The sequence below is a fragment of the Phyllostomus discolor genome, chromosome 6, assembly GCF_004126475.2.
Source record: "Phyllostomus discolor isolate MPI-MPIP mPhyDis1 chromosome 6, mPhyDis1.pri.v3, whole genome shotgun sequence".
In the NCBI taxonomy this organism is placed as follows: Eukaryota; Metazoa; Chordata; class Mammalia; order Chiroptera; family Phyllostomidae; genus Phyllostomus; species Phyllostomus discolor.
Window position 1 is genome coordinate 90,120,364 of NC_040908.2, and position 15,475 is coordinate 90,135,838.

At 34.9% G+C, this 15,475-nt stretch overlaps 1 protein-coding gene across 1 annotated transcript in view; it reads right to left on the reverse strand.

Moving 5' to 3' along the window:
• CUL5 (cullin 5) overlaps nucleotides 1-15,475 on the reverse strand; it is a 107,150-nt gene that overhangs the window by 10,008 nt on the left and 81,667 nt on the right. Inside the window, exons 12-14 of the mRNA XM_028514489.1 lie at nucleotides 4,894-5,026; nucleotides 3,887-4,018; nucleotides 253-376 (exon numbers count right to left, since the gene is read on the reverse strand). Coding sequence (XP_028370290.1) covers nucleotides 253-376; nucleotides 3,887-4,018; nucleotides 4,894-5,026 — 389 coding nt within the window. The remainder of the gene's footprint in view (nucleotides 1-252; nucleotides 377-3,886; nucleotides 4,019-4,893; nucleotides 5,027-15,475) is intronic.

The window sequence follows — 15,475 nt, forward strand, 5'->3', positions numbered from 1 at the left end:
AGAGAGGAAGAGAAACATCAATGTGTGGTTGCCTTTCACACGCCCCTCACTTGGGACCTGGCCTGCAACCCAGGCACGTGCTGTGACTGGGAATTCAACCGTCAAACCTTTGGTTTGCACTTAATCCACTTAGCCACACCAGCCAGGGCCCAAGGTTTATTTTTAATTTACTGGAAAACGAAGATATTCCTTTTTAAAAGAGTTTTTAAAAGTATAATGTGTATAATATATACATAAATTATAAAATAATACCTGGTAATGCCAATTTATTATTTTTGTGCATTTCCTTAAAAGCTTGGTTCAAATCTTCAGATACTTTAATGTCCTGAAACATTCTAGCAAGCTTGTTTACATAATCTGCTGGCATACCAACTTCCTATGAAAACCAAAGACAGAAGAGGTAATAATATATAATGTGATATATTATTAGGAAAATTTTAAATAGAAAACTAAAATGCTTTAATCTTAGATGCATCAGTACATCTTAGATGCTAAAATATATTCATATATATTAAATCCTTTAATACAAAATTCTTCCTCTTATTTACTACAATGTTTATAGTTTAGTATCTATTAAACTTGATTCTTAGAAACTAAATAGAATTGTACAGACAATCTTGGCTTTCTTTGCACAATTCTAATAAGCATGAATTTGAGTCACTACAGTATAGATAATAAATAATATCAGTCTCCTAACAACACAGTTCAACTTTCAGTTACCACGATATGTTAAATATGAGTAATGCATAAATTACAAACTTCACTTCTAGCTCCTCAATCTGCAAATGACTACACAAGTAACAGAGCACACCCCATCAGTGACGAACCACAATATTTCTTTTAAAATCTGTTAATCATTTTTTTTAAAGATTTTATTTATTTATTTTTAGAGAGGGAAGGGAGGGAGGGAGATAGAGAGAGAGAGAGAGAGAGAGAGAGAGAGAGAGAGAAACATCACTGTGCGGTTGCTGGGGGTTATGGCCTGCAACCCAGGCATGTACCCTGGCTGGGAATCGAACCTGGGACACTTTGGTTCCCAGCCCGTGCTCAATCTGTTAATCATTTTTTAGTTCACCGACAGACAGCAAAACATGTAGTCTTGTTGCATCCCTGTGTGGTAATGATAAATCCACATGACATTTACAAAAATGGATAATCAAGAGGTAATTCACCAGTAAAGATGATAAAAGTATACCAATGAAATGAAAGTAATGCTGCAAATGAAAATAACATAGAACATAAATGGAGTATGGAAGAAAGAACTGACTCGGATGTAATGTTGACACTACCAATGTTGAAGAATCTAAATATGCAGAAGCATAGAAACTTTGTGAAGGTAAATAACCAACATAAATGAGAAAAGTCGTAGTGACAAAAAAGATTAGGATGCCCCCGTGGATGTTATGCAAGCAAAAAGTTTCACAACATTGAAAACTCCAAAAGAAAAAATGCTGGAAGTGGATCCAAACTTACAGAACGTATGACAACTCTCCAAGGCATACAAAGATCTCACTTTGTACTGGAAGTTACATGATAAGAAGGTAAATGCTAGTCAATCTACTCTTCATTTTAATAACAATGTTATTGAGATATAATTATATACCACCAAATTTACCCTTTTAATGTGTACAATTAACTGGATTTTTGTACAGCATTTACAGTGTTATGCAACCATCACCACTATCTAATTTTAGAATATTTTCATCATCCTAAAAAGAAAATCCATACTTACTAGAAGTCACTCCCCACTTTCCTTTCCTCTAGCTCCGGGAAACCGCTAGTGTACTTTCTGTCTGTACAGAATTAGCTATTTTGATCATTTTGTATTAGTGGAATCATACAATATGTGCTCTTTTGTGACTGACTTTGCAGTTAGCATAATATTGTCAAAGTTCATTCATGGTGTAGCTTGTACCAATTCTTCATTTCTTTTTATTGCCAAGTAAGAGTCCATTTTACAAATATACCATGTTATTATTCATCAACTGATTTACATTTTGGGAAGGTTTTGACGATTATGAATAATGCTGCTAGGAACATTCGCATACAAGTTTTTGCGTGGTCATGTTTTTATTTCTCTTGAGTAGAACTACCTAACAGTAGAATTATTAGGTCAACTCTATGCTTAACTTTCTGGGGAACTACCAAACAGTTTTCCAATGTGGCTGCACCATTTTATACTCAGTAACAATGCAATAGGGTTCCAATTTCTCCTCTTCCTTTTAAATTTTTAGCTATTCTAGTGGGAGTAAAGTGGTATCTCATTGTGGCTTTGATTAGTATTTCCATAATGATTAATGATGTTGAGAATCTTAGCATAAACTTATTAGCCATGTGTGTACTTTCTGAGAAATGTCTATTCTAATCTTGTGTGTAGTTTTAATTGAGTTGTCTTTTTACTGTTAAATTCTAAGAGTCTTTATATATTTTAGATATGGCAGATATAAGAATTGCAAATGCTTCCCTAACTACTTAAGTTTTTTCACAAATAAAACATTTTAACCCTTAAAGTCTATGTTTTAAATTATGGTATAATAAATACACATTAATTTTGTGTATTAATTTGTGTATAATTTTGTGTATTAAATTTGTGTATAAATACACATTAGTTTTTCCCTTTTCCTACATATTTGTAATAGACGGTGAGAGTTTTTAATGTTTTGACAAAAATTTCTGAAATCAGTCACAAAACAATAATTGTTCCCACTGATTGTTAATATTAAGATCACTTTGCCTAGTACCAGTCTGCATAAGTTTTACTATCCCACACTACAAAGCAGGGTTCTCGGCAAACATGTAGTTTGAAATATATAAACACAAATGAAAAACATACAAGGAGGGATCCTAATAAAACCTTAATTACCTTCTGGAGGGTGGTCCCCTTGTATGTAACACTAGGTGAGTGTTCAAGGAACCCATCTGTATCAGTGCACCAGCTGGCACTGTTGTGAGAGGCTGCTTTTGGTTTCAGGGAATTTTTTTGACGAGTCTTTCAGCACGTTTGCCCATTTCATGATGGGTGACTTACGAGTGCACAGTAGTTTTTAACCAAAAACAGTATGACTTCTGTGCCCACCCTTCCTATTCAAGATCTCACCCGAGTAACTTCTTTTTGTTTCCCTGGATGAAAAAATTCCACAAAGGGAAACATTTTGCCAGTGTGGAAGAGGTGAAACAAAAAACGGCAGAGACACTAAAAGGCATCAAAATTGTTGATTCAAAAACTGTTTTGAGCAGTGGAAAATACTGCATCAAATGGAGAGTACGTTGAAGGTGACTGAAGTTTAAACATGTAAGAGTAAGTACACAATTTTTAATAAATAAATTCTGGTTTTTATTGGGTACCCCCTCAGATATAACAAATGTATATAATTCTTATATATACATTTGTTATATATTAATCTAGTAATATAATATGTAATACCATATGTAAAAATTAAAACCCATTTTAATATAACTCAAATTCTATTAAAATCAACTGAAAGCAACAAAAACATTTTGATAGAGGAATTTTGTCAAAATTAGTTATGAATGTCCTAAATAAGCCATCATTATTTACCTATTAGTTATTTCTGCTACACAAAAGTATTTACAAACATATCAATAGTTAAGTATTTAGTACAGAAAACACCTTAAAAATGAAATGATTTGTCCTGTAGCATTATTTAATAAGGTCAGTCCCAATGAGAGTGAAGGTGCTTCACTAAAAGTCCTTATTTAAAAAATATACTTTATCAGATACCACATTTTTAATAGAATTGATTTATATGCTTATAAAATGTTCCCTATTTCTTTGACATTAAAGATAGCACACCAAAATGCATCACTTAACCACACACAAACCATGTGCTATATTAAGAATAAATATTAACAAAAAATTACTTACTCTTAGCCATTCTACCATATTCTCCTCAATTTCACTGTCAGCAGAGATGTCTAATATAAGACGCCGTGTCAAATGAGCTTTGTGATATCTCATAAAAACATCTTTGTTTTGCACGTATTTGAGTACCAAGAGCTGTATAGAAAACAAAGTTACTGCCAATTCACATATATGCTTAGCCATTTCTTTCATTTAGACCTTTCTATATCTCCCAATTGTCAAAATTAAAATTTATATAAGCATATATAGAGAGAGGCCAACTAACTGCTCATCTCTGAAAAATAACCAGTCTTGATATACTACCTTACAAATCAGTACATTTGACACAATAACCAAACAACCTTTAAATCCTATAAACATCAATTTTTGAAATTTTATATATATGTGATAAAACTTTACATGATGATAAAAAATAAACTTTACATGAAAAGCAATGGTTCTTCCCAATATTTTCTTCTACAGATCTTCTTCACACTTTTTCTTACACTAATGTCTTTAGGCTATTTTGTTTATACTCTCTCTCTCTATATATATATCTTTACTTATTATTTTCCTCTTTGTGTTCCTGGGCTTATATTATATTACACTAACAACCAGGAAAAAAACAAAAATAAAAGCAATTATTTATTTATACTCACTAGTTCCTAATTACCTATTTCGGACTCACAAAAAGAAGAGAAAAACTCCCTGTCTATCAACAATCATCCCATCACCATCAGCATGATTTCCCCCACCTTTTGTTGTTGTTTTTTTTTTTACCTTTAACAGGTGCTACAATGTAATTATCTAAAAAGAATCAATAAAGGGGGACAATTAAATGCTACTTCCCTTTCTGGAAGCTATAAAATAAAAATTTTCAGAAAGAAAAAAGACTATAGACAGCTTATAAAATTTCTTACCAGTTGCTTACAGATACATATTTTAAAAATTTATGCTATCACATAACATCTAATAAGCAAAACACAAATGCAAAGTAAGGTCATTAAAAATTCTGAAATAAAAAAATGTACCACTTCTTTAAGTTTTGCTTCAATCTCTTCAGAGGTTAGTTTTTTGCTCAATGGTGTTTTCCTTAGCAACATGTCACAGTAATTGGCAAGCAGCTCAGGGCATTTTGATTCAGGCTGAGTTTTTAATCCTACCCTAAAAAACAAATAAGAAATGATTGATATCTGCAATTATTTTTTTGGGAGCCAATTTTCCACAAATTCCTTATGTTGTAGTAATCCAGTGATCAGAACTGAGTCTAGGGGGAGCAAAAAGAACTTCAGGCATGCAATTTAAGGAGCCACTCACTCTTAGGTTCTCTGAGAATGAGACCTTAAATTCTGTACCCTAGGTGCCTCCTTGCCTCACTCTAGCAATGGCCTTGCCAGTGATTTTTGAAAGATTTTATTCATACAGTTGCTAAAATACTTTTAAATTTTAAAAAATTAATAAATCTATTGGGGTAACATTGGTTAACAAAACTGTTTTAAATGTACAATTCTAGAATACATCATCTGTGTGTTGCACTGTGTAAATCTGCACATGTAAGTTAACATCTCAACTTTTCATTACTAATGTTAACATCAAATTGTCCCTTCACTCTGAAATGTTTCCAATGTAAACTAAATCCCACAGTGATGTGATATTATCATCCATTTAAAAAAACTGCAAACCACCTTTTCTCAATTAAGAATTTATATCTTTTACTTTCTCAACAAAATTTTAAAACCAGTGTATTTAACCTTTACACTTGAAAGTTCTGCACTTCTTTTTATTCTACTTCTTTAAATTATGTTATGTACATTCAAGATTTTAAAATTTCTTGTGTATATAAAATCCAAGTGTTATTTTACCAGAATTGAGTTATCCAAATTATTGTAAGTATACACCTCACTAAAAACAACATAATTATAGGGTATACATAAAACATATAAATATGAAATATTTTACCGTGTCAACTCTTAATGAGGGGGATGAGGCTCTTTCCCCTTCCAATTATGAATCCAGGAATCACAACTGTGTTTCTACTTTTATTTTTATAAATTTATGTCTTTGCCCTCAGAAATCTTACTCATAAATAGGTAGAACTGAAAGAAGTTTTTCTTAGTACGTTACTCAATTCATTGAGCATCTCCTGAGTTATTTGCTAAAAAAAATACATGATGATCTAACAAAAAAGTTATTTTTAATAATGCAGCAAATAAGCCATTGTGTTGAAAGCAAAGAACTGAAAACCATCTGACTTGCAAAAGAATCTGACAACTAGTTACTGAAATTCACTTTCTGTACATCAATACCAATGTTTCAAAAATACTCCTTTTTTATGCAACGTGGAGGCTTTTTAAATTAGAATGTAATATACCATAGTAAAAATGAAGGGAGGTATGCTTTTCTTTGCAAAGTAAGAACTGTAGAAAGGCCCTGGCTGGTGTGGCTCAATGACTGAGTGCAGGCCTGCGAACCACAGTGTTGCAGGTTTGATTCCCAGTAGGGGGTGTGCAGGAGGCAATCACACATGGATGTTTCCCTCTCTTCCTCCCCATCCCCTCTCTCTAAAAAAATAAATAAAATCTTTTTTTAAAAGAGTAATTGTAGAAAGGAGAAATGAGGAGGAGAAATTGCAATGATACTTCCACCAGAGAGCTCAATTTTAGAAAAAGAATAGATGTTTGAGGATTTAGAAACTGATTTCCTTAAAAGTATACACATACTGGCGAACTCTTCTTTCTATATCTCTCAATATGCCAGTCTGAAGACCACTAACTTACTTCACAAAATCTATTCACATCGTTCAATCTATTCACACTACCAATGACTAACTCCAGTATGAACTACTGTAGTAACTGCAGTGGTCTATCTCCCTTCCTCCTGACCTGTTGAGAAGACAACTGTCAATCTTTTACTGTTGTTACTCTGAAGGTAGGTGTGTCATTCTCCCCCTCTGGCTGTTTTAGCTTTTTTGGTCTTTAGTTGTTGTTGTTTTTAACTATGAAGTACCCACTTGTATTTATCCTGCATGGGATTAAAGAGATGTTTGGATCTAAGAGTTGGTTAAGTTTAACAATTTTGGAAAATTATGGTTAATCGCTCAATTATTGCTTATGTTCCCCTTTCTATTTTTTATGATTCTAATTACATTATTATAGATATTTTACCTTTTCTCAGGTAAACATTTTCACCTTATTTGTTCATTAATATTAATACTTATTATCTATGTAAGATTATTATTGAGATATAATCCACATACTGTAAAATTCATCCACTTAAAATGTGCTATTCAATGTCTTTTAAGTATGTTCTCAAGGCTGTAGAGTCATCATCATAATAAAATTTTCAAACATTTTCATTACTCCAAAAAGAAAACCCATACTTGTTAGCACTTAAAGCCCATTCTGCACCTATCCCTTCCTCACAACCTCAGACTACAAAACATCTACACTTTGTGTCTCTGGATTTCCTTATTCTGGACATCTCATATGGACAGAATCATACAATATGTGGTCTTTTGTGAATGACTTCATTTACTTAGCATAATGTTTTTAAGATTCATCTATATCATAGCATGTGTTAGTAGTTCATTCCTTTAGAAAAATATTTATCTTTTATTGTGGTAAAAATAATATTAAGTGCCTTGGATGATGTGGCTCAGAGGACTGAGTGCTGGCCTGTGAACTAAAAAGTTGCCAATTTGACTGCCAGTCAGGGTACATGCCTGGGTTGTGGGCCAGGTCCCTGGTTGGGGGGCATGCGAGAGACAACCCACTGATATATTTCTTACATACTAATGTTTCTCTTTTTCTCTCTCCCTTCCCTAAGAAACAAATAAACTCTTAAAAAATATATTAAGCATTTTTCCTATTTTTAAATGTACAAGTCAGTGGCATTAAGTACATTCACAAATGTTCTGCAAATACCACCACTATATAGATATATCCAGAACTTTTTCATTACCTCCCCAGAAACCCCATACCCATTAAAAAATAACTTTCTACTCCTCTCCCTCCCCCTAGTCCTTGGTAAGTCTACTCTACTATTTCTATCAATGAATTTGACTATTCTAAATACGTCATATAAGTGGAATCATAAAAAATTTGTCGTTTTGTGCACAGCTTGTATTGTTGAATATTCTCAAGGTTTCATTCATGTTACAGCATATATCAGAATTTCATTCCTTCTTATGGCTGAATAATATTTTGTTGCAGGGATACATCCTTTTTTTTTCTTTTTAAATTGATTTTTAGAGAGAGGAAGGGAGAAAAGCAGAGAGAAACATCAGTCCATTGTTCTACTTATTTATGCATTCACTGGTTGATTTTATGCATTCACTGGTTGACTCCTGCACACTCCCTGATCAGGGATGGAATCCAAAACTTTGACATAGAGGGACAACACTCTAACCAGCTGAGCTACCCAGCCAGGAAGGGGATACATCATCTTTTGCTATCCATTCATCAGATAATAGGCATCTGGGTTGTTTCTACTTTTTGACTATTAAGAATGATACTGACATAAATATTCATACTAAGTACAAGTTTATGAGTGGATGTATATTTTCATTTATCTTGGGTATATACCCAAGAGTGGAACTGCTATGTCATATGGTAACTCTACGTTTAATTTTTTTTACAGTGTTAAATATTTATATTTAGAATTAGCCTGCTGCACTCAGTGTAGACGATCCCAATATTTATTGGCAACATCCAAAGCCTCATAGGAACCAGTAGAACATATGCCTTCTGCTCTCCATCAGGTCTGATCAGGGTGTTGACCTTGTCACTGAGCCACATCAATGTCACTGAGCTTCTTCACATTGTGTTTGATCTGGTGCTTGTTGGCCTTAACATGCACAGTGAACACAAGTGTATTTGTTGTCTTCTATCTTCTGTACGGCTGACTCAGTAGTCAGAGGGAATCTGTTGATAGCATAGTGGTCAAGCTTACTTCTCCTGGGGACACTCTTCCAAGGATATTCAGGATGCCTTCGGAGCCAGTGTCTTCGGCTGTTGGAAGTGGATGACGTGCAGATCTTCGTTTTTGTGGCTGTGAATGTCTATCAGCGCTGCTTTCTTTGTCTTCAAAGCATTTGCTTTGGCTTTGGTTTTGGCAGGGGCAGGGGACTTCCTTTTTTGTTTTCAGTGTCATTTTCCTCACATGGCTGCATTTAACTTCTTGAGGAAATGCCAAACTGTTTCCAAAGTAGCTGCACATCATCTGTGTACGATTACAATGTTTCCACATCTTCACCAACACTTGCTAACACCCTTTTTTTTAACTACTTTTTAATTTTAGCTATCCTAGTGGGTGTGAGTGGTCAAGCTATTGATCTTAATTATTTTAAACTACTTACATGCTAACTCCAATACTGGAATAATCTGAGGGTCTGCTTCTAAAATGATTTTTCTCTTAGATGATCACACACTGCTCTGTCTTCACAGGACTGGTAATGTCAGACTGAATACTGGGCTCTACACATAAGAGAATCACAGCGGCACCAGATGATATTATCTTCCATTAAGAGCAGGCTCACCCTTCTGACCTCACACCTATAAGGACTATCATCAATAAATCAACAAACAAGTGTTGGAAAGGATGTGGAGAAAAGGGAACCCTCATGTACTGTGGATGGGAATGCAGACTGGTGCGACCACTATGGAAAACAGAATGGAGTTTCCTCAAAAAATTAAAAATTAAAAATTAAACTAACTTATGACTCAGTGATTTCACTTCCTGGAATACACCTGAAGATACCCAAAACACTAGTTTGAAAGAAGAGATTCACCCCTCTGTTTATTGCAGCATTATTTTTCAACAGCCAAGATATGAAAGCAACCCAAGGGCCGATTAATAAATGAGAGGATAAAAAAGGGGTGCATATATACAATGAGATATTACTTGGCCATACAAAAGGAGGGTTGACTGGCTGGTGTGGCTCAGTGGATTGAGTGCGGGCCTACAAACCAAAGGGTTGCCAGTTCAGTTCCCACTCAGGGCACGTGCCTGGGTTGTGGGCCAGGTCCCCGGTAGGGGGTGTGTGTGAGGCAATGACATATTGATATTCCTCCCCCTCTTTTCACCCTCCCTTCTCCTCTGTCTAAAAATAAAATAAATAAAACCCTTAAAAAAAAAAGAATGGTGGACATAGAGAGTATTATGCCAAGTGAAATAAGTCAGAGAAAGGCAAATCCATATGATTTCACTTATATGTACAGTCTGAAGAACAAAATAAATGAACACACAAAATTGAAACAGACTCATAGATACAGAGAGCAGACAGATGGCTGCCAGCGGGCAGGGGCATTAGGAGTTTCACTGAACACAGAGGGATTAAGAACTATAAATTGGGCCCTGGCTGGTGTGGCTCAGTGGACTGAATGCCAGCCTATGAACCAAAAGGTCACTGGTTCAATGCCCAGTCAGGACACATGTCTGGGTTGCAGGTCAGGTCCCCAGTTGGAAGTGTACCAGAGCCACCCAATCGATGGATTTCTTGCACATTGCTCTTTCTCCACCCCCTCTCTTTCTAAAAATAAATAAATATTTTTTTTAAAAAAAGGACTACAAATTGGTTGTTACAAAACAGTCATGAAGATGTAAAGTACATCATAGGGAATATGGTCAACAATATTGTAACAACTATGTATGGTGCAAAGTACGTACCAGAAATAAAGAGCGGATCATTTTTTAAAATATATGATTGTCTAAACATTCTGCTCTACACCTGACATTAGTACAAGATAATATTAAATGTAAACTGGAATTGAAAAATAAAATTTAAGAGTGGTTCATCCTTTCTTCTACTATGGAGGAGTCTGATAACTTTAATCTAATCAGAAACTCTGTTGGTTCAATCAATCCACCTCTGGTTAGCCACTGAATGTAAGGTATGTCCCTCCTGGGCTTTCAGTTAAGGGCCTACTGGGTTTTGTCATCCCAGTCTTGTGTGACCACCAAAAGCTCTACTCTTCTCTGGCAGTAAAGCTCAGCCTAAGGTAAACCCAAATCTCAGCTGTATCTTTTCAGAGAAACATAACTACAAATCCTCTCTTAACATCTGAAAGGTTCTCTCTCATTTCTGTAAGTTTCCAACCTTTTGTCCTACTTGTTTTTCTGTAGCTCTTTGGTAATATTAAAATTACTATTTTCTAAATTTACCTGACTTTTCTGGGTTTTCTCATTGAAAGCATTGGTCCATCACAAACTACCCTCAGAAGTGATCTACAAAATAACTGGATACTACCAGCAGTTTTATTTTTCTAAAACATTACTTCTACCACTTCCAATAGCCACAACACCCATGTTCTGATGCTAATCAGATCAGCTAATAATACTAATTTTATTCCACAAAAATTTGAAAATCAAATGACAGTAAATTATAACTCTATGCTTAAAACAGAAAACCATCAGTGCATACTGATGTGATAATCAATGCATAAACTGGATATCTAAATGAGCAACAGGATCTTTACATAGTTTTAAAGTACCAAGTCACAAAATAATTACAAAGAGAAAAAAGAATAGCTTTGCAGAGGAGAAGTCTGACAGGCATGAACTTAAGTGACCAAACTAAACAAGAACTGTAATGGGATAAATAAAAATCATGAACCCTCTGAAAAGATGCAATGAGAACAAAGTTTCACTTCTGATGAAGATACAAACCTCAATATAACTACAAGAAAACACCAGATTGACTCAAACTAAGTGATATTCTACAAAATAACTGGTCTATCATCTTCAAAGGTCATGAGAGTCAAAGAAACTGAGATGTGCTTCCAGACCAAGTAGAACCAAAAAAAAAAAATATATATATATATATATAATAACTAAATGCAACACGTTATTCTGTACTGGATACTTTTCCTACTAAAAAATACATTATATAGTCACCAATTAAATTTAATAGGATCTGAATAGACAGTATGATGCATCAAAGTCAATTTCTTGATTTTTTAAGTATATTTTATTGATTATGCTATTACAGTTATCCCAATTTTTTCTTCCCCCTTATTCCTCTCTACCCTGCACTCCTCCTCCCACCAGGATCCCCTCTATCAGTTCATGTCCATGGGTCATACATGTTAAGCTCTTCGGCTTCTCAATTTCCTATACTATTCTTAACCACCTCCTGTCTATTTTGTACCTACCGTTTACCCGCATTCTTTGGAACATAAGATACACCTAGGTTTTAGAGGAAAACAGGGAAAAAAAATTTGAAGCAAAACATGTTTTAAAGTATTTAATAACATAAATAACATAATATTTCACAAATGTGAATGTAAACAGAACTCAACAGCAGCATTAACAACCAATATTCCTCCCAAACTGGGGAGGGGGGGCATCTTATAGTCCAAAAATATGGCATGCTTCTTATTCCGTGTACCTTTCCCCCATTCTCCCCTTACCCTGTCCTTGCTGATAACCTTCCATGTGATCTCCATTTCTGTGATTCTGTTCCTGTCCTAGTTGTTTGCTTAGTTCATTTTTGTTTTCTTTTTAGGTTCACTTGTTGATAGTTCTGAGTTTGTTGTTATTTTAATTTTAATATTCCTAGTTTTGATCTTCTTCTTTCTCCAAGTCACTTTAACATTTCATTTAATAATGGTTTGGTGATAAACTCCTTTAACTTGAGCTTATCTGGGAAGCGCTTTATCTGCCCTTCCAATCTAAATGATAGCTTTGCTGGACAGAGCAATCTGGGATATAGGTCCTTGCATTTCATGACTTGGAATACTTGTTTCCAGCCCCTTCCTTCTTGCCTGTAAGGTCTCTTTTGAGAAATCAGCTGACACTCTTATGGGAACTCCTTTGTAGGTGACTGTCCCCTTATCTCTTGCTGCTTCTAAGATTCTCTTTCATTTTTATCTTGGCTAATGTAATTATGATGTACTTTGGTGTGTTCCTCCTTGGGTCCAACTTCTTTGGGACTCTCAGAAGTTCCTGGGCTTCCTGGAAGTCTATTTCCTTTGCTAGGTTGGGGAAGTTCTCCTTCATTATGTTTTCAAATAAGTTTTCAATTTCTTGCTCTTCCTCTTCTTCTGGCACCCCTATGATTTGGATGTTGGAATTTTAAAGTTGTCCTAGAGGTTCCTAAACCTCTCCTCCTCTTTTTGAATTCTTGTTTCTGCATTCTGTTCCAGTTGGATGTTTATTTCCTCCTTTTGTTCCAAAACGTTCATTTCAGTCCCAGTTTCCTTCCCTTCACTGTTCGTTCCCTGTATATTTTCCTTTATTTCACTTCGCATAGTCTTCGTTTCTTCCTTCACTTTGCAACCAAACTCAATAATTTCTAGAGCATCCTGATTACCAGTGTTTCGAACCTTGAATCTGATAGGTTGCCTATCTCCTTGTTGTTTAGTTCTTTTTCCTGGAGTTTTGATCTGTTCTTTCATTTAGGCCATATTTCTTTGTCTTGTAGTTCCTTTTACATTGTAAGGGGTGGAGCCTGAGGTATTTTCTAGGGCAAGGCAACCCTCTTTGCTGCTTTGTGGCGCTGTCTTTGGAGAAGGGGTTGGAAAGGAAACAATGCTGCTTGCTGTACTCTCACCCCACTTTCCGTCACTTCCCTCGCTTCCCATAAGCAGACTTCACCCTTTCAGGTGCTGATTCCCAGGTGGGTGGATTTGTGTACATTCTAGGGCCCCATGGACCTTTCTAATGGATTCTCCTGTGAGAATGGGAGTTTCTCCTGCCTTCACAACCCCCATAGAATTTAACAGCCAGAGGTTTTGAGTCTTTAGTTTCCTACATTGAAACCTTGCAAAACCCTACGTTTTGTAGCTGTCTTGCTCCCCAGTTGCTCTTCCTAGCTTATCCATATGTGAATGTGGAACGGCCTGGTCTACTAGCCCCGCTTCACCTGCACAGTCCACTGCCTTGCTACGTATCCTCTCCACCCAGCTGCCCCTCCTACCCATCTGGATGAATGTTTCTTTAAGTCCTTGGATATCGGAGTTCAATGTAGTTTGATTTTCTGGCAGTTCTGGTTGTTTTTTCTTTTTAAATTGGTTGTTATTCTTCTTTTGGTAGTACGAGGAAGCGAAGCATTCCTACCTATGCCTCCATCTTTGCCAGAACTCCCAATTTCTTGATTTTGCTAGTTGTAATTATATTTCTAAAAATATACACTAGTGTACTTGGAACAATGAACAACTTACTCTCAAATAGTTCTTAGAAAAAATTTTAATGTATTTCCAAAGAGAAAATAATAAAGAGTACTTACAACTTCATGTACATACATTTGACAACTTAAAAGAAATAAACAAATTTCTTGCAAAATGTAACTTACCAAAACTAAAACTAGATTAAATAAAAAAATCTGAAGAGTCTTGTATCTATTCCAAAATTGCATGTGTGATCAAAATCTGCCCTTAAAGAAAACTCAAGGCCCAGATGATTATAATTATGAATTCTATCAAACATGTAAGAAAGAAGTTATAGCAATTACACTAATACTCTTAAAACATACAAAGGAGGAACTAACTCCCAATCCATTTTATGATGCCAGCATAATCCTGATACCAGAAAATGAAAAACAATAACAAAAATGAAAATTGTACAAAGCACAAGCAGCACAAAAAGATAAATCCTTCGTAAACAGACAAAAAATAATTTTTAAAAAATCAGTGAATTTTTACAACTTTCTATAAATCTATAATCACCTCAAAAAATTAGTGAATTGAATTAAAGAATACTTAAAAAACAAAACAAACAAAAAAACAATGCATCATGACCAAGTAGAGTTTACCCAGAAATTGAAACATAATTTTTTTAAATTAATGCTTACACATCTTTTTTAATTTTTTCTTTTAAATTTATTTTTTCTTTTATTTTTCCATTTATTCCCTTCATACACTCTTCACCTCCACCCACCACCTGCCCCTCTAATCACCATACTGTTGTCAGTGTCCATGAGTTCTTTCTCTTTTATCCTTCTTTTTGGCTCTGTTTCCTTGTGAGTTTACTTTGTTCAATAGATTTCATATATAAGTGAAATCATACGGTACTTCCTTTCTCTAACATGCTTATTTTACTTAACATAACGTTCTCCAGGTCTATCCATGCTATCGCAAAGAGGAAAAATTTCTTTTTTGTGGCCAAGTAATATTCCATTGTGTAAATGTACCATTGGTGTTTTGCCCACTCACCTGTTGATGGATATCTGAGTTGCTTGCAAAACTGGGCTATTGTAAATAATGATGCAATGAACACAGGATTTCATATATTATATCAAATTAGTGTTTCAGATTTCTTCAAATAAATTCCCAAAAGTATAATTCCTAGGTCATAATGCAGTTCCATTTTTAATTATTTGAGGTAATTCCATACTGCTTTCCACAGTGGCTGCACCAATCTGCATACCCACCCAAAGTGCACAAAGGTTCCTCTCTCTCCACATCCTTGCCAACACTTGCTGTGTGTTGATTTATTGATGATAGCCATTCTGGCAGGTGTGAGGTGATTTTAATTTGCATCTCTGATGACTACTGACATTGAACATCTTTTCATATGTCTATGCACCATCTGTATATACCCTAAAGAGAAGTGTATATTCAGGTCCTTTGCCTGTTTTTTAAATTTCATTGTTTGGGGTTTTTTTGGTGTTGAGTT